Here is a 20,717-nt window from a genome sequence, read left to right as displayed (position 1 = left end):
TTTCCCTAAACCTAACCAAACCTGAAACACAGCGTTGTTATCTCAGTAGTGATTTGGAACAGTTTTTAAAGGCACAGACAAAAGATCCTATTGATACGGACGTCGGATCAAAAAAACACCATGTGTCGCTCCAGAGTATTGAACATTTACCTAAAGGAGGATACCAACATGTCTTTACTTTATAATGAATTCAGGAATGATACAGATTCAGAAAATGTCTCCATGTCATCCATCTTTTCTTTTCATCTATCTCTCTCCATCTTTGACCAGGATGTTGAGTCTGATCTCGACTGCGGCAGAGAAACACTGCGACTGCGATTACCCACAGCAGATGGGGGAGTGTGGGAGTCTCATGTATTCATCAGCCTTGTCAGCAGAGCGTGCTCGCTCGCACACACACACACACACACACACACACACACACACACACACACACACACACTCTCCTCTGAATGTGTCATGCTGAGTTTTTTTTCTCTGTAACCGCTCCCTCTCATATTCCTTTTTCTTTCTTTTTCTTTCACTTTCTCTTTCCTTCTCTCCTCTCCCGCAACAGTTTCTCCTTCACGGCCCCTTCCTCCCCTATTTCATCCTGCCCTCCTTTTTTACTCCTCTTTTCTGTCACCCTCCTCCTCCTCCTCCTCCTCGCTCCTCTTTGATTTCTTTTAGCCGACCACTTGATGAGGCTGTGTTGTCTTTCATGCTACACACACACACACACCCCTCAGGTCGCACAGCTGTATGTAGGTCAACCCCGCCTCCCCCTGTTTTTCCCTCCCTCCCCCCCTCCTGTTCAGACTGCCCTACTTTCAGCTGGATCCAGAGTACCAATGACATCACCCTCTTCTCCCCCTTTTTTAAATATCTGCTAGCTAGTGTTGAGGCTGCTACTGGCTGCACCACTTTTCCTCCGCACCATCATCTTCATCTTCCATAATCTCCTCCTCACCATGACTAGCATGACAACCTTCTCCGTCGAGCTAAAAATAGTCCCCATAGCGTGGGATCTGGTGTGGAAGGTTGGTCCTTCGGTTCACATTTGCATCCGCGGCGCTCGATCGCCGGGCTGCTGCTCATCCACGACAAGCTCTGTTGCTAGGGAGATCAACACTAAAACACAGAACCAAAGACACCCCCCACTCCGTTTTGTATTCAATCCAGTCCTTCAATCCGTCTGTCACTCTCGTTCTCTCCTTCAGTTTGTACTCAGTCCACCTCCCTCGGAGTCTTTTTCTCTCTCCGTATATTTTACACAAAAATGTGTGTTTTCAGGGTTTTTCAAAGGTTCTCTAAGGTTCCTATGAAGGTTCCTATGAAGGTTCCTTTTGACTCTTTGATAGAATTAGAATATCTCATCATACACATGACTGTTAATTAACAGTTTGCAACCTTTTTGTCGATCATCATGCAATGCTTGCTGTGATGAATAGTTCGAAAAAAGCAGGATTTATTTATTCTTTTTAAGATGAGGGTTGAAAAATATAAATCATAAAGAAAATGAATTTCTGGAGTTTCATGTTTCCACCTCTACATTTACACAGCAAAATATCTCCATCTTATGTCATCATTTATCTCTATTTTTTAGTCCTAAAAGTCAGATTATCTTAAAACAAGTATAAATAATTTGCTGATATACTGGCTCTCATTTTTGATATTTGCTTGTTTGTTTCATAGGACTTTTGTATTCCCATAAAAACTGAGTTTTTTTTTTAATCTCACCTGATATCTTATCTTATCTTATCTTATCTTGCGCTGCGCGTCACGTTTTTCAAGCAGTTTTTAGAAGCGCATAAAAGTTAAAATATTCTCAACTTTTCAGTTCAATTCAGCTCGTCAATGTCAGGCCCAGGCAGCCAATCAAATCAAGGAAGAGGCGGGCTTTACTACTTTACTACTTCCTTCCTCTTTTGATGCCGGTAGATGTGGTAGGAACAGTGGGACAATGGCAAATACAGACAAAAGGTTGATATTAGCTGTATTTAATGAACTATATAATTCAATAGCACAGCAACGGCAAGAACTCAACGTCTGCTTGAATCCATTTTTTTCCCTCCATTAATCACATTTGATCGTGTTGTTGTGCACGCTGCCCCGCTCTACAATATCAAGACTATAAAGTGCATTATGGAAAGAAAAGAAATGACGTGCGGAACGTAACAAAAACGCCTTTGCACTAAAGAATTAGCATATCTCAAAAACTAAAAAGTCTGCATAGTTGAAATAACTTATGGAGTGTTAAGAAATCTTTTGGATGTGTGTTTATTTAGTAACATTTTATGAAAAAAATGTCAGATTTTTGTATTTTTTATTTTGGTTTGTTGACTTACACAACCTTTTAGCTTAGGTTGTACAGATTTTAGAGATATGAAAATTTGGAGATCCTCCAAGAAATGACATCACAATAAACAAAACTAATAGCATCTGAGCTTGATCCTGCACAATAAATATCCTTAATGAATCAAAAACATCTCTACCAGAACCCTTTCCTGGTCCTTCACAGAGCCCCCTTTCCTGAGAGTGTACACCGGCTTCTCTTCCTCTTCCCGCTGCCTCCCTCATCTGTTCTGTCATCTGGTTTTCTGCCGGCTGCTCGCCATCAGCTCGCCATCAGCTCTCCCTCCTTCTTCTTCTCCTCCTGCATTCCTTCATTGTCTTCCTCACTTGTTCGCTTCCTTTTTTTCAGCAGATCTATCCTATCCCCTCTTCCTCCCACAGACAGTCTCCATCTCTTTTCTTTGTCGCCCATCATCCCCCCATCCTCCTCTTTCTCACAGACCCTCCTCATCCTCCTCTTCCTCTCATCCACTTCACTTTCACTGACTCAAATGTGGGATGATTTAAATTTCAGCGTCACCTTTACAGCTTCTACTTGTATCTGTGTATGAATGATAAAATAAGATGAACTTCATTGATCAGAAGATACAAGGAGTAATAAATCTAATTCAAAGGCTTTTTCTTAGCCTTTTCATCTATGTGATGACAATTAAACTGGTGCACACAAACTGAAATGTCTCAGCAGAAAAATATCAGTTTCCATCCCTATGATACTGTATGTCCTTGAGCCAGGCCCTGGACCTCTACTGCCTCAATCATTCTTGAATCTTGAGTCATTGTTGTAACTGTGAGAGGAGGTTATCGTGGTGGAAAATAATTCCTGTGCTCAGGACGCCAAGGCCTCGTCCCTCTCTGCTCCTGCAAAGTACACATGCTGCTGTCCACTCAGCCCGTTCACACAAAAAGGCATACAAATGCCACGATAATGCGTAAGGCGATTAGCGTGCAATAAGTACGTCTTTCTTTATTTCTATAACCAAACTGAGATCAGTGATTCCCAACACAAGATAAATCTGAAGGGGTTACAAGATTATTAAAAGTATAAAAAAAAGACCTAACCTATCGCTTTTTGCTTTTGAAATACTGGATTATTTTCCCACTGCAGTATTGCTGATGTATCCCTCAGGCTCTACTTGAAATTCTATCAGTTGGTATCTTTAGAGAGAAACGGAAATCTTCAGTGAGTCTGAGCTCCATCACGAGAAAATATATTTTTCTTTCCAAATCTCAACCCTTCCAAAGACGAAGAAGAAGAGGAGGAGGAGGAGGACGAAGACATGTTTGTTTAAGAATTAAGAACTATTTTTTTGTGATTTCCAATTACTAAATATTGATTTGTTATCTATCAGTTGGGGCCACTGCCTCATGCAGATCTGAGGGAAGTTTCAGAGATAGTCCATAAGAGAAATAAGCAACAGCTTCTGTCATTTAAGCAAGCACATAAAACAGCCCGTATTTATGTTCAGCAGCAAAGCAGAACACAGTGTGACGTATAGTTACTGTATTCAACGTGTCCTCATACAACAGTTCGTATGATCTTACGAAACATTTTTCGTGTTTTCCTTCGAATGTCCAGCAACACATGTCAATTTTCACTCGTTACATGCATACAGTCTTTTCAAAATAAACTTCCGTCTTCCGAGGAAACTGGATAGGTTTAGGAAAAGATCGTGGTTTGGGTTAAAATAACTTCGGAAGGGGCGTTACTTAAGTACAGAAGTTACCTGACAACCAAATCAACATTGACTTTTGGTTCCACACAGGACACGAGCGCCGGTCTCCTGGGTGAAAGTCATGTGTTTTGAGACCCACCAATCCACCCCGAACCTCCTCCCTATGCGGACTGTATCGCTCTTTATACTTCCTGGTTCACGATTACGCAGATTACATGCAAATTGATTTTGTGGAATATATACGAATCACAGTGCATCACTTTACAAACGGTGTAGTAGCCCAAATACAAGATGATACTGTGAAGCTTTGCACATCCCCTATAATATATTCTTGCACATTCCTGCCTTGCTCTTTCTTTTTAAAATGTTACAATGTATATATTTCTTAATTTTGAAATAATATTTTTTATACTTGTATTGTAATTTTATATATATATATATATATATATATATATATACAGTATGTTTCTTGTCTATGCAATAATACACCAAAGCAAACTCCTTGTATGTGAAAACCTATTCAGCAATAAACCGGATTCTAATTCTGATATTTCTGATGATTTCCACATCAGAAAAATGCTCATACTACCCTTTGTTGATTTTGATGTTTAGGTATGACGACCTTTTTGATTTTGATCTGATCAACACATTACACAACACAAATATGAGCCACATGTTTATTAATACTTAATTAAATACTCTCTAAGACTTATTTCTAGACACCACTGACATTGATTGAATTTCAGTGAGAGTTTAAAGATGTTGGTTGTTCTGCTTAGCCTTTAGATTTTATTTCTACCAAAATTCTTCCCCCTGTGCTCTCTCTCTCTCTCTCTCTCTCTCTCTCTCTCTCTCTCTCTCTCTCTTACTATCGATCGGTCTGTCTCTGTCATTCTCTAAACTTCAACACAAGCCGGGGCAGCAGTTTGGCCCAGAGGAGCTGCAGAAACAAAGCTTTCTCCTTCAATCTTTAACATTGATGGGAGTTAATGTACCGCAGCCGAGACTCGGTGTCTGCCGGGTAACGGATAATAAATCTGCTGCGCCAAAATGCCTTTGAGCAAGGCACTAAAGACTTCACTTTTTAGTTTTGTTTGATTGATCTTTTAAACTTAGACAAATGAACCCACTGAGCCTGCGGGACGCATCGCGCAAACTAAAAGGAGATCTTGACGGATGGAGTTTCACTTGGGTTTGTATATTTCTTCATCAGAAACGTGCTACTTTGTGGAGAACAAAGATCTTACATCTTTTCTTTTTCTCTGAGATCTTGTTAGCATTACTGAATATAAATCTAGGGAGTATGAGCCCCAAAAATAAGACTAAATAACCATAAATGTGCATGCATTTCTGTTAAAACTGGATTGAATCATGCTTCCAATGAGCCAGGTCTTTTTCCCATATTTTAAAATGATATCAGTGTGAATATCTCAGACTCTTGGTGGAGCCTCACCTGCGCTTGCGCAGCTTCTTGTTCTCCGTCTTGAGCACGTGGAGCTTCTTGGCGAAGCAGACGATGATCATGAAGAGCAGCAGGACCACCAGAGCCGAGGCGCCCACAGCCAGACACATCACCTGGAACTCGGTCACCACCGACTCGCAGCGAGCACCCTTGTGCCAGATGTAATCCTGGACGTTACATCTAAAAAGAGACAGCGAGAGAAGAGAGGGAATAGAGGGATAAAGATGGAAGAAAGGTTTTGAAATACAGAGACGTGGCAGAGAGGAATCAGAGAGGATGAAAAGATGAGAGGTGTGAAATAAGAGGAGTAGTGAGCAGACAGACAGAAAGGAAAGAAAATAAAGAACAAAAGAGGAAATGGTTAGTTGGGTAACACCACATCTTAGTGATTCCACAAGATGCTCAGACTCAGTGAATTGTGTGTTAGCATGTCAGTTTCTGCATTCGGCTTTTAAAGCAGCAGTAGGCAGGTTGGAGCAAATATGATTAAAAAAAACATTTTTTATAAAACTGTCACTATATCCTGACAGTAGTGCATGAGACAGGTAATCTGAAAAAAACATATGCCTCTGTGTCCTCCGATGCTCCTAATGGCATCTGCAAGATTTCACAGACCGGAGGAAAACAACCAACCAAGTTTGTGACCCGGCAGCCATGTTGAGATCAGTTGAGGAAATACCAAGCACCGCCCACCAGCCGGAGCAAACTTTATCATTTTACAGCTGAACAGTACACTACAAGATGATTCTGAAAACATTTGAGGCGAGAAATAGGCATTACAGTAACAGAATATTGATTCATATTTGATCAGCGCTGCCTAGTTTGATCAGAATTCAAGCATGATTATCAGCTGCCTCCGTCTAATGAACAGCCAATAGGAACGCTCTCTCTCTGAAATGACCTGTGATTGGCCAAAGTCTAGCTTTTTAAAGCCTGAAAACAGAGCCATGAGGAGGTGCAGAAGTCTTTCTCTCAGAACACTTTAATATGCTGAAAGGAAAACAAAAAACTTTCTAAATATACTGCAGGTCTAAGTACGATTTTTATATTAGTCATGGTGGCTTTGAGCAGCTCTCCATTCCAGTTTAGTGTGTTTGTGAACGTTCAGGATTTCCTCTCTGTTCCTGATTATATTTAACTACTTTGGTGTGCAGTCAAACTTCAAATGTTTCACAACATGTTACGTAAGTCTGTAGTGGTATTGTGGAGTAATCGACCGCAGGCGTGTTAGCGGGATGGAAGATTCGCTGGCGGGGTTTGAGCTTTGCTGTATTCAAAAAGGATAATATCACTTTGTGTGTCTGAAAATAGAGAGTGAAAATGAAAAAGAGCCCGGGGCATTTTCCAGCTATGAAGACACACTTGCTGTCACACACACACAAACACAGTCTGTCAAACATCATCATAAAAGACATTTGCGTTTATAAGATCTTACACAATGCATATCGCCATCCATGTGTGGATACGGGCACATACTGTATGTGATCGCACGCACGAAAACACACACAGCCGCCATCCGAGGCCCAGATTCCCTCCGTAGCCGTTTGGCAGAGAGTGGCGTCCGCCTGGGGACCTAAAAGCAGATGGCTTTGTCTACACACTGTTTGGCGTGTAAAATTGCAAATCTATTTCACCACTTAACGAGACTTTAACGCTGTTTCACTGTCACATGAGTGGAAGACTGTGCATTATTCTGTCTGTGGGTGTGACCACAGGACCTGTTTCTATTAAAAATACTAGATTTATGCCTCAGTAGAATAATTTGACACTCCCAGAAAATCGTCTTTACTGAGCTCCAGTGCGTTTCACCTTGCTGCAGTGAAGTACAGGTGAACTTCTAGACCCTGTGACCCCTGATCAAAGTCATTTATATAGCACTTTTCTAGTCTTAGCGACCTGCAAGCCAGCATTCACCCATTCACACTCACACACACACAGTCACAGGAGGAATTTGGGATTCAGTATCTTTCCCAAGGACACTTTGACATGTAGACAGCAGGGGCCTGGGATCGAACCAATGACCACCAACCGCTCTTCCTTCTGAGCCACAGCCGCTCATTAGGATAGATTTTCTGGGCACCATGAACTGGATTTCATCTGTATTAATTAAGACATTTCCATCTGGACGCACCGACCAACTCCATGGCGGCGGCAGCTGAATAACTAAATCTATACGATCGGTCGTTATCCAGTGTTTTAAATTATTATTATCTTGGTGAGTATTTCTACCACGTGTCAATATTACTTTCATACGAGCAGTCATATTGTCAAAGAGGACATCCAGTTTGAGGTAATGGAAGCGTTGTTTGGTAAAGAAAGTATTTTTTCCTTTTGGTTGTTTTTGACCACAGGCCTGTCAGAGTGTCTGACACAAACACAGAGTAAAAACACAAAACTGCCAGAGGGAGGTTTTCAAGCGTGAAGGAAACGATGCTCATTTTCTTATTCATGTATTTTTCATATTTATCAGAGCATCCCGGGGTCATGGAACCAAAATGACCACCGAAGCTGTGCACAGAACAGCTTTAATTAACGAATGACAGAGCAATTAACTGTTCTCCTTTTCTTCTCTTTGTCACATGTGGACATCAAATCAACACACACACACACATGAGGGAGTATAAAGTGAATGGAGGTGTCGGGGCGTATATGGCCGCTCCGGCTACGTTCCCTACATGCTAAACAGGCTCTTTTCACCGACCCACTTCCCGTATCCTTCCTGAATCCTCGACGCTTTTAATTTGCCAGCTGAAGGGAAAACGCTGGCAATGAGCCAGGAGACATTTTGAGTGTGGGCATATGTGAGAAAGAGAGAAAAAGAGAGAGAGGGATGATGCCCGATATCACATTTTCAGGGAGACTTCAATGCACTGAACCTGCGAGCAATTCTGCGCTCATACAAAGAGGAGGTTTATGTAAGATAGAGTTGGATGGAGGGAGGGAGGGATGCATGAGGAAAGCAGGCGAGCGAGCGAGGATGTGCTGGTCGTCATAGCAACCCAGCTGAGCGACAAAACGGAGCAGATGCGGCGCTGACATGTCATTCCATCACACGCACGCATCCTCGCTCAGCCGTCCACAGGGACACAGTCATTCTTTAGCGGCTAGTTCCCATTTTCTTTTCTTTCTTCCTCTCTATTTCCCTCCCTCCCCTCCTCCCCCTCCTCCCTCTTCTCTCCCGCTGCTAGTCTTCTTGAAAATCTCTTTTCTTGTTCACTGGCTCTTTACCTCCCCATCTTACCCTCCCTCCCTGCCATCTCTCTTTCCTCCTCCTCCCTCCTGCACTTTACAGAGCGCCTCCAGCTGAATCATGTCTCTGCTTTCAGTTCGTGTAACTGATTTTTTTTCTCCTTCTTTGACAAGAGGAGGAAACAGGTGAATGTTCTGGTTCGGATTATAATTGTAAATAAATGAGAAAATGATTTAGAAAACACAAATCAACTGAACTGTACTATCAACTACTGCCTGTGTATCCAAAGCCTGATGCATGTCCGCTAAGCCATATAGAGCTCCATTGTTGTCCAAAAATACTAAGAGTCTGCAGTGATGCTAGTGGCTCTGTGATATGAGGACGGAAACCTGTCAAAATCTAAATTCAATCAATCAATAAAGAAATGACTCGATAAATAAGTAAATATGTCATTAAATATAGCAAAAATAATAGTAAAAATAAATGTAGCCATTAATTAATTAGTAAAATGTGACATAAATTGATATTTCTGTTTTAATTTCCTTCTTCATTTATTCATCTTTGAATTGATTCCCTTATTTATTTACTCTTCTGTTTAATTTGCCTTTTATTTATTTATGTATTTATTTATGTATTTATTTTTGCATTTATTTTTTATTTATTTATTTTCACATTTCATCAATTAAGTAATGGCTACATTTATTTTTAATATAATTTGTGCTACATTTAATGACATTTATTTATTTATCAAGTCATTTTATTTATTTATTTTTATTTTATTTTGGAAGGTTTCGTAACTGTTGGTGATCACAATCCATCTAATAATTGTTGAGCTATTTCAGCCTGGACCAAAGTGGTGGACTGACCACCATCCCCAGAGCTACTGTATGCCTCTAGCAGGGCTAAAAGCACATCAGTGACCCACTCTGTGTTCCTTCATTACCATGAAAACACACACTGTAGTTTATATTGAGTCAATCTCACATACACCATCCTGCTGCTGTAAATACTCACTAAAGCACCCCTGATTCAGGATCGTACTGGACCAACGATGGTGCAGATGATCAGATTTGTGACTGAAATGTCAAAGTTCCTGCAGATAGCCATGCTGTCAGGGCTATAGGGCACCGAACATGTGTTAATCTGCAGCTGAAAATAGTCCCCAACAAATGCACTACTACTCCTGTTTGAGTGATTTTTGGTGACAGTGCCAACACATTTTTGATTCTGGTCTTTTTGTCGGATCTGTTGACGGTAAGAAAAGCACAGAATGACACTGGCCTTATCCATTAAGATTTGGAACATAGTTTAAGAAGCTAACACGAGAGGAAACGGCTCTTGGCTGAATTTCGAAGACAATCTTTAGGATTGGATTTCCTTCTCAGGAAAAGTCTCACGTCCAGGGCAGCTGCACAGAGCAGAAATCTAATTGGAAATGGCTCCTCATCAGGGACAAAATAACTTCTACTGTCAAACCTCTTTTCAACGTTACAAGCACGATCCCTCTCTGGCTGAGATGTGTCGACCAGCCCCCCCCCGCCCGTTCCCACTACTTCCCTCTATAAAACCTCCCACGTGTCCCACAGACCTTCCCTTTGTGTCCCACAGCAGAGGGTTTTTTTCCCTCCCCAACCCATCATTATCTCCATCGCTGCGGCTCACCACAGCCGCATTTAAAGAGCTGCGGCAGCCCGGCAGGAATACAGCTAAATTTGCGTCAGGGCGGCACTAGCCACATGACAAAGAGCTAACAATTCCTCTCAATATTTACCTGATTAAGCTGGCCCACTGGGGCAAGAAAGAGAGTCTTTAATTTAACTGTAGAGAGGGTAACAATGGTGCAGGTGGGGTTGTGGCCCTCTAATAAGACCCCCTGCTGGTTTTGATGAGGAGTAATGGAGGGTGAGAGACGAGGGGGGCGGTAGGAGAGTGTGAAAGTCCAATTAAAGACAGACGGGTCAGTCGGTTTACGGCTAAAGGCCACCAGAGAACAGACAGGGGTGTGTATTTTTGGAAACTGAAAATACTGATATCAGCTCCAACCCAAAGAGTCGATACTGCTGCTTAAAGCGAGATTGAATGACATTTCTCAATCTAATACACTCAGAGGTTTTGTCACTACAGCCTTAGCGTCTCTGTTTCCTGGTTTGGATGACGCTCACCACTATTGGCTTGGTTTGGGCATATCCGGTCTGACGCACTTTCCTTTTTTTGCTGTTATTTTAATTGCCGATTGCCACTTAAGTGTAAGTATAATTAATTTATACATATCCAGGAACCTACTTGTCAAATTTCATATATATATATTTACATATATTTGCAGAGTTGATGGAGACCAAAAACAGAGCTAAAACATATTGACTTTAACTGCTAGATGTGTAAATAAGCAACTGCTTGCTAACAAGTTCACCATATCAACTTAAAATAACAGTGTGTTCATTAGTGTAAAATCACCTGAAACTAAGAATCGTTGTGTTTTCGTTATTTTAGAATGAGCCCTCCATATCGACATAGGCAGCGGCTCCTCTTCACGGAGTCCTCTATGTTTCTACAGTAGCCCAGAACAGACAAACCGAACACTGGGTCTAGAGAGAGCAGCCTTTCACGCCTTTACATTACCTGAAGACCACCGTAGTTCTCTGGCATGCTGGTGAAACTGCGGTAATGTGAGCCGCAAGTGCAAAACCGTGGTACCCCCAGCCAACGTCTGACTTCCGTTACTCCTTAAGTAGTGTTATTAAGGTAAGGATGGCCTTCGAGTGAGGCGAACGGTGCTCCTGTCGCCTCACGTTATCAAAGGCTTGGAAAGGGAGGAGTGAGCGGATTGGTACTCAGTTGGTTGCAATCTGCAACCACACCACTAGTTGCCATCAAATCCTACACACTGGTCCTTTAAAAGGTGATGATATATTAATGTTATGTTCACCACTAAATTACCAAAGGGTTTACCAAGACAAGACTGCCAGCTGCAGAGATGAGCGGACGGCTCCGAAAATGTAGAAGCCATTATTTTTGATATATTGACTACACATTCAATCTAAGTTACTTTCTCAACTGAAAAAAATATCACATCTAGAAGATGTAGGATGGAAACAGTATGACGCAAACAAATAGTAAAACATGCAAAGGGAAAGCAAATGTTCTTTTGCATCATGGACGGAGAAATGTATTTCAACAAGGTCTTTGGAAGGTTAGAGGGAGAACGAGCAAACAGAAGGCCGGAACCTAAAAGAGCTGGATGTGGACTGACAGGAGAGGGCACGGCGGGGTGTTTACTGAATATTTTAGCATAAATCCTGTATTTGCATTAAAATAACACTATTTCTAAACATTTCTTCCTTGAAGCGATACATATTTTCTCATGCAATAACTGCAGAGAGTGGAAGAAGGAAGGAAAAAGTGAGTCAAATCTGCAACACCCAGAAAGAAATAAAAGGCCAGCAGAGGACAGGAAGAAGGTTCTTCTCGGTGCCTCTGGGAACTAAATTTCTATCACGAGTTTGGACGACAAAACATCTGCTACTGATACTGGCTCTGAAACAAAACCTCATTTGAGTTTCTCTGATGAATAAAAGCAAACTTTCTCATTACGCTGAGGGCTTTGGGCGGGGAGGGACGAGCACTGGTCAGACTGAAGGCAGGATTAAAAACTGGATTTGATTTTAAAATGCTGACAGAGAAGGAGCGGTAGAGAGTGATCTCATCTGATTAGATGACTTAATGTGGAGTTTAATGAAGCAAGACAGAGGATAAAAGTAGATTTGCTTTTGTTTTGTTGCAACAAGATAAAGATGCCTGACCAGAGACCTCACTGGATGATTTCACCCGCTACATCAGTGCTTCCCAAACCTCTTTTCTGGGGATTCTGATTGTCCTATGTTGCATGTTCTTGTGCTGCTTTTGTTGTATGTTTGGGTGAGGTAAAGACAATTCTCCACTGTACACTTTTATTCTTTAAGAGACACTTTTTTTACTTAATTCTTTAGTTCATATTACTGTCTGTATGCTGATTTCCTATCAGCATCTATACCAGCACCAGTTTATTATGACTGAACTGACTCAATTACTTAGGCAGGTTTTGAATTTTGAATTTATATGTATATTGATTGTGTTCTTTTAATGTTTCTTGTTCTCAGGTCTCTCTAGGAAAAGAGATCTTAATCTCAACGAGACTGCCTGATTAAATAAAGATTAAATAAATAAATAAAAATACTTTCCATTGTTTCTATAAGTTGTTGTTTACTTCATACACTGAGAAGAATACTGACACCCTGCTGCTACAGTCGGTCTTTCACTGTGAATGTGTTGATGTGCTGCTGTCTGAGAGCATGTGACACATTCATCAGATGGTAGAGAGACGATGATAAATAAAACAAATTATGAATACTGGAGGTCTGTGCTGCGACGTGTTCATGATGTCCGAAAGATCTGGCAACTTAGACAAACTAATAAAATAGATAAGTGAACAAAAAGATATTAATCGTATACAAGACCATCCATCTAAAAACACACTCATTATTGTATTATTTTAAGTCACATGCGTTCTGTCTTTCATCAGCTATCCTCCTGGTATTTCCCGAGGCATCCGGTCCTCTGCACCACATTCAAAACAAACCAGCTTTAATTAAATATCACTGCATCGGCTTCCAGTACGCAGATGGAACCATTATAACCTCGACCACAGTGGGGAGAAAACTGCCCCATCCAATCAGCCCAGTAATGCTAAATCTCTCAATTTGAAAACATGACGACATAATCAGTGTTCTCTAGTTGGCATTAGAAGAATCCGCCCGATTCAAACCATGGTAAAAATGTTTTCAGACATTTTGACGAGTTAAATAGTTATTTTTCCAGGATTTAGGCCAAGTGGGAAGACAAGAAGAGAGCTGCACCAAATAGCTCTGAACAAATTACCCTGTATTTCAATATGTCTTGTATAAGTGTGATACTGCGGTTTCTATAGTCCAATAAAAGCTTCCATTGCACCATTCAAAACAAATGTTTTCATATCTCTGGTGAGCAAAATATTAACACATAATTCAGTACATTTCTGTTTGCTTGTCACATTTACATTAGATTTTCTGCAGAGCTGTCTGTCTCTGCTGTCAACAGACTCTGACTAACTAACCTTCATGCTATCACATATAAACAGAGGCTGGTTAACACCAGAAATGACTCAATCAGCATGGATCTCTGGGTACAACTGTGACCAAAAACCTATTAGACTAAACCGCTGCGTCCCCAGAGAGCATTCACAATACCATAAACTGCAAACCAATTACTGGTATGCAGATGTGTCCCTTCCTCACAGCCAGTTACCACAACCATTGGCCAGGAATGCACTAAAGATGCTCGTGTTGCCCTCAGGAAGACTGACACATGGAGTCATCTTGATGCACTAAATTATGAAAAGCAAAATGGATGTTGGCGGTTAACTCCACCGAAGAGCTTTTGTCAGTTTATTGCTTGTACATCAAAATAGATTTCTACAAAGTTTGGTGAATAGATTTAAGTTTGGTGGACAAACCAGTCTTCAATCACAGCAGCTGTTATAACAGTGATTTATGCCTGAAATGATTTCATTTCAACGGAATCATCCAAATCAGTGCAATCCCATTGGTGACTTTTGACACATACTGTACATTTGCATTGTTGCTAAGCAAACTAAACCCACTCTGTTTCTTTATTTCTGCATGTGATATTATGTTATATTCAGGTTTGTACACCATAGCTGCAGAAAAAACAGTTCTTTCTGATTGGCTGGCAGGTGTCCATTAAAATCAGTGAGCTTTTAGAGGTTTTGTGTATTTTAAAATGTTGGATAGATGCCATGGTTAGATGTTTCCTCCTGCTTTCAGTCTTTATGCTAAGCTAACTATCTCCTGACTGCGTGTGTGTGTGTGTGTGTGTGTGTGTGTGTGTGTGTGTGTGTGTGTGTGTGTGTGAGTGCGTGCGTGCGTGCGTGCGTCTGTCTTTTGTCCCGACCTCCTCTACAGTCGTAAATCTCCTGTGTGTTTGACCTCTGGCCTGATTCCACGACCCCACACTCTTTGACTTGGAAGTGATCCCTGCTTCACCCAGTGAGGGGTGGGGTATTTGTGTGTGAATGTGTGTATATAAGTGTGTATATGAGTGTGTTTCCATGATGTGATCTTGAAATCTAAAATGGATACAAACTGCTGTTGGTGCTCAAAGATTCCTTAATTACATCAAGCTGCAGGACACACACACACACACACACGCACACACACACACACACGCACACACACACACACCAGTGAATTCGACCTGGCTCTCCCGAGTCGTTTCCATACTGGCAAGCGTTAGAAGGTTCTGACTCACTCCGTTTCTCCTCCACCTCTCACTCTTTTCTGTCTCTCTTCTATTTCCTGTTGATAGCTTCTTGCTCTCTTTTTTCTTCCTGTCACTCTTTCACTCCTTTTTTTTTGTTTTAAATTTTCCTCGCTTTCTTTTTCTCTCAACATGTAACTTTTTCTGCCACAAAGACCCCTCATCTCTTTCACACACCCTCGTTCCTTCTCTTCCTCTGTTTTCTCATCTGTTTCTCCGAATATGGTCCTCAGTCGTGCAGCTCCAGAGGAGGAAGCAATTTACGAGGCTAACACTGTCAGTTCCCATCAGTCAGAGGGACAGGAGAGCCAGTGCCGGAGATGCCGCAGATAGCTTAAAAAAAAGAGATCAGTGTGTTTGTACAGACTGACTGAAGTTTAGAGTTCAAATCTTACAAAATGAAAGCAGTCGTACAGGTGTGTTTTGTTTCTGGAAGACTAGCAACCAGTGGTGTAACGGAACAAAGTAATAATATTTAAGTATTTTTTGGGAGTGTCTGTACTTTACATGGATTTTTATTAGGGCTGTCAATCACTTAAAATAATTAATCACATCTTTTATCTGTTCAGCATGTACCTTAAAGGGAGATTTGTCAAATATTTAATACTCTAATCAACATGGGAGTGGGCAAATATGCTGCTTTATGCAAATGTATGTATATATTTATTATTGGAAATCAATTAACAACACAAAACAATTACAAATATTGTCCAGAAACCCTCACAGGTACTGCATTTAGCATAACAAATATGCTCAAATCATAACATGGCAAACTGCAGCCCAACAGGCAACAATAGCTGTCAGTGTGTCAGTGTGCTGACTTGACTATGACTTGCCCTAAACTGCATGTGATTATCATAAAGTGGACATGTCTGTAAAGAGGAGACTCGTGGGTACCCATAGAACCCATTTTCATTCACATATCTTGAGGTCAGAGGTCAAGGGACCCCTTTGAAAATGGCCATAACAGTTTTTCCTCACCAAAATGTAGCGCAAGTTTGGAGCGTTATTTAACCTCCTTTCTGACAAGCTAGTATGACATGGTTAGTACCAATAGATTCCTTAGGTTTTCTAGTTTCATATGATACCAGTATAAGTTGCGTTAATGTGTTAAGGAAATTAGCGGTGTTAAAATGATTTTTGCGTTAACGCGTTATTATCACATTGACTTTGGCAGCCCTAGTTTTTATACTTCTGTCAACTTTCACTTTTCCTGAATAAAATGTGTACTTTTACTCCGATACATTTCTCCTAAGCATCTTCGTTGCTACTGCAAGCAAGCGGGTTTGGTGAATCATTGGTCCTACAGCTTGCAAGTTACATCATTCGCGTTATGGACGAGTGCAATCGAAGTGCTCACACTGACACACTGACAGCTGTTGTTGCCTGTTGGGCTTGAGTACATGTACATTTTGAACAGATAAAAAATGTGTGATTAATTTGCGATTCATCTGGATTAATTATTTTAATCGACTGACAGCCCTACTTTTGATACTTAAGTATAGTAAATAACAAACACTTTAAGACTTTTACTCAAGTAATATTCAAATAGGTGACTTTAACTTCTACTAAAGTCATTTTCTGGTTAGATCACAGTGTGGCTTTCAGGTATCCACCACTGCTAGCAACAGATATATTTCCTCCTCTGCTCCGTACACGCTTTGTGTCCTTTAACTTCAGGATAAAAACACATCTCTTGTTCCTATTGAAACATTTTCAACTCGAACGGATGCATTTTCAGCTTTGAAAAGTGTCGCGGCAGGTAATCGGTAACATGTAATCAGTTACACGGAGCTTCCCGGCCTGCGGGTACATATTTCTGCTTGTAGGAAAGAGATACGACAGGCCGGTCTGAGGTCAGTACACAGCACTTCAAAGGGTCATGTGTTTTACAGCGGAGGGCTAAAAGGTCCAAACATTCATCCCGCTGTAATTGAATTGGCTTGATGTATGAAGCTGCTCCAGTTCAGCTGCACGCACCGGAACACAAGCACTCAAATATACAGTTTCACTAAACACACTCAGACTCAGTCACATGTGTAATCAGACACACAATCATGTCTAAACACACAAAAACACACACACATACAGAGGAACATATTGGTCCTCATCTGTGCCAGCGCTCCATTGACCCATATTACACTTTTGCCCAGCAGTCAAACGCCTCTCAGTCTCTCGCCTGACTCACTCTCAGGAGGTTCATCACTGATACTATCTGCTGACGGAGGCCTAAAATCTGCCCTAAATATCTGGATCATGTTGTCCGCTTAGCAACATTTTTTTTTTTTTTCAACATCGCTGTGTGAGCTTTGCTCCATTTCCCTTTCAGTCCATAAACACTCGTAATCTGCAGTTTGGATACAGAAAAGTGAGGATTTCTGCTTCCTGTTCAGTTACTGGTAATTCTAGATATTTATAACATTTTCTTTCTAAAATTTTTTTAAATTAAATTGAATAAAAAATGTATTACATTGTTGGGCTGCCAGACAGAAGCTGTATTTTCAAGATTTACTCAAGACTGTATATAAGAAGTGGATGTAGTCACCGTGACATCGCCGTGGTAGCGACCTGTCAATCCCAAGGTAGCCACGCCCTAAAGCATACCCTGCTTTATGGTCTATTTGACTCTAAATGGGACCATAATTTACTAAATGAACATCATGCTGTATTGAAGAAGACTTGAAACGCTCTCATTTCAAATGGCGGATATCAAATAATAATCTTCAACGATTCTCAAATTTTGATTCAAATCATGATGCGACTGCCAACTTTTGAGATAAACGGAGGTGAGAGGTCGGCTATAAGCAGGGTCGCTGCATGGGGATTGGTCGTGATGCTGTGGTCTGCTCCATGTAACCTTCAGCTGAGGGAGGTCACAGGGTCATACAGGATGGATGACATAAACATCTGGCCTTGTTTTTTTTTCAGAACAAATCAATCTGGACTGTCTGGATGTTTTCAGAGACATTCAGCATCTCTGTTTTAGTTTAGACTGCGACTGTGTCTGGTGTTTTTGTCTGTGAGTGTAGCTGTTGGCAGGATGATATCTCCTCCATCATCTCCAGTCAGGAGGCCGGTCGCCACCGTGCATACATTTGCATGTTAATCTGTGCAGCTGTTCACTAATTGGAAGTCTCCTCTCACTGATTGGTTGTTTCATTGGTTTCATGATTATAGGGAAATGTATGTTAAAATCTTACCATTTTGAAATGTGAAACCTGCGTCGTTTATGTGATTGAAAATTGGACAAAAAAATAGATCTGATCAGTCTGAGATATTCACTGTATTCCGGGTGGGTTTTTTAATGTGATAAAATTGTTGTTAAATCACTTTTTGAGCAGCCATTTCCCTCAACCAAGGGTGTATAAATTGATCTTCATACCTTTTGTATGATGGATTTCTTACTGTATGGATGTTGACCATCAGTACAAAATAGCGGTCGTAGAAAGAAGTCTTTTTTTTTTTTGTTCTCAGGGACTGACACCTAAATCTGACGTTTAGACCTGATGTTTTAAGCATTTACTATCATCTGTACCTCACTGTGTAATGCCAATTAAAGTATCTCAAAGTGATGTTACATCATTTACATTTAACCAATTATCAACAGGAATAAGACATTTCAAAGAGCATAATGGATCTTTCACCTGTAGGGGATTGTAAATGCCTTAACCAGCAATTAAAACGACAAAATTTGGCAGCAAAATCAATGACTTTCAGTGGAATCACCGCTACCTATGGATTCGCTCTCAAGTTCAACTTTGGTGAATTTGACACAATTTTGAGCTTTGAAGGAGCAAAGAGAGTCCAAAATGGAGGAAGATGTACAGTATATAGATATACTGTATATCTATATAGATATATAGATATACCTTCCATAACATGTTTTCTTTCAGACTAGTGGAAAGAAAACGTCCAAAATACACATTTAGGTGTTTATTTTACTACTTTGTTTGTTTGTGTCTGTAGATTTCTCCTAAATACACCAAAAGTTAGCATGAGATAATGCCTCATTTGCATATTTAATTTAATTTATTCTAAAATTTCCCAAAACAAAGAAAATTGTCTTAATGTAAGTCATCAACTGGATAAGTTTCATGATGATATCTATTTGTTTAACATTTTTACCCTATTCACCTAGTGTCTTCAAAATGTATGGAAATTTACAATTCATACGGCTGACTCTCCACTTCACTAGCACTTACATCCACCAAACTTTCCAGTTTCATTCCTATCTATATTCTGATAGTTTCTACAAAGGGGTTTGTTCATATATCATTCATAGCCTGATTTATACAACATTTAATTCCTAAAAACTTTTAAGGATTTATGGAATGATAAAAAGAGATATCCATAATCTCCTCTGTAAACACATTTAACTCTAATATGTCAACAAAATAAAGCTTTATCCAATGTTCAGATATCTGTTCTGGAAATGTATGAGAATTAGCACAATATTTAATATGATAATGCCTCATTTGTATGGTGTCTCTCCCTTAAGAGAATACCAGAGGGAACAGAAACAGAGGATCAGGGAAGGGAAACGTTTCAAGGTTAAATAAATGTAATTTCATAAATTTTCATCTAAAGGCAGACGAGGAGTGATTCGGCATGACTGCAGCTTCTAAACGCAGGTTTGGTATTGATCCCTTCATATTCCCTTTAATATATATCATAAACAACATCAGTTCCGCAATTACACAGTATTAGAAATCAGGAAAGCTATCGGACGAAGCTCACATCATCCGTCCCCCATCTGCAGCAGCTCTAATCCTGAACCCGGCATGCTGATGTGATGTGTTGTTTTTTCTGAAACTCAAGTGTAGCTGTTCTCATCACAGATCAGGACGTTTTGATCCGCAGATGATTGTTGACTTTCAGATGCACTGCCAGAGGACTCGCATTGAGCTGGAACTACTCTGTGGCTTACACCATATTTCCATAAATGATTCTCTTAATCCGTTTGACTCTTGACCTCCACCTAGATTCATCACCGTGGCAACCCTATTGGATCGAGTATCGAGGGAAAGTCATTACTGCAGTTTGCGGCTAATGCCTGGAAGGCCGGTCATATAGTAATGAGACAGCGTGTTGTGCTCCGTTCATGTATGTGCTCATACTGTGATGTGTGTTTTTGTGTGTACAGTTTGCATGACAAAGAAAAACCAAAGCCTCACGAAGCAAAACCGAATCTCAGCATACAGCCTGGCAGAAGAACATTTCCTCATAAAACTCGCTTGTTAAAAAGAGCAATAACACACTGGTTTCTATTCTGCACTTGAGCTTTTCCACATGTTGTTGACCAGGAGAGCACAACACTAGAATAACTCTATAAATCTAGAGTTTCACGGTGTCTCGTACATCAGATGACAGAACATTTTATTTTAAATACTGTCGTCTGATTGCTGTGTGGAACCCATTGTGGATGCTGCAGAGTATATTTATCATTAATTATACATGCAAATGATTGACCCCGGTGAAGCCTTACGCAGCTGCAACCCTTTGGTTTTTTAACATTTTGTAAAATGTACATCTTTCAAGAAAAATGGATGATTTTGTTCTGCTTTTTCTTGATTAACCCTTTGAGCTGTAGGCTGTTTTTGCTTGTTTTTTACTCCTTTCATTTACAGTCTTAGTAAGTCACTACATGTTTTAGAAATATGTTTCTAGACATATGATATATAGGTTCATATAGACTGTACTGTATATA

At 40.5% G+C, this 20,717-nt stretch overlaps 1 protein-coding gene across 10 annotated transcripts in view; it reads right to left on the bottom strand.

Moving 5' to 3' along the window:
• cspg5a (chondroitin sulfate proteoglycan 5a) overlaps positions 1 to 20,717 on the bottom strand; it is a 60,770-nt gene that overhangs the window by 15,552 nt on the left and 24,501 nt on the right. For all 10 annotated transcript variants that reach the window (XM_074652993.1, XM_074652996.1, XM_074652997.1 and 7 more), the window contains exon 3: positions 5,461 to 5,649. In XM_074652993.1, the coding sequence (XP_074509094.1) occupies positions 5,461 to 5,649 (189 nt within the window). The remainder of the gene's footprint in view (positions 1 to 5,460; positions 5,650 to 20,717) is intronic.

This window comes from Sebastes fasciatus, chromosome 12 (genome assembly GCF_043250625.1).
Source record: "Sebastes fasciatus isolate fSebFas1 chromosome 12, fSebFas1.pri, whole genome shotgun sequence".
Classification (NCBI taxonomy): Eukaryota; Metazoa; Chordata; class Actinopteri; order Perciformes; family Sebastidae; genus Sebastes; species Sebastes fasciatus.
This window is presented reverse-complemented; position numbering and strand designations above follow the sequence as displayed.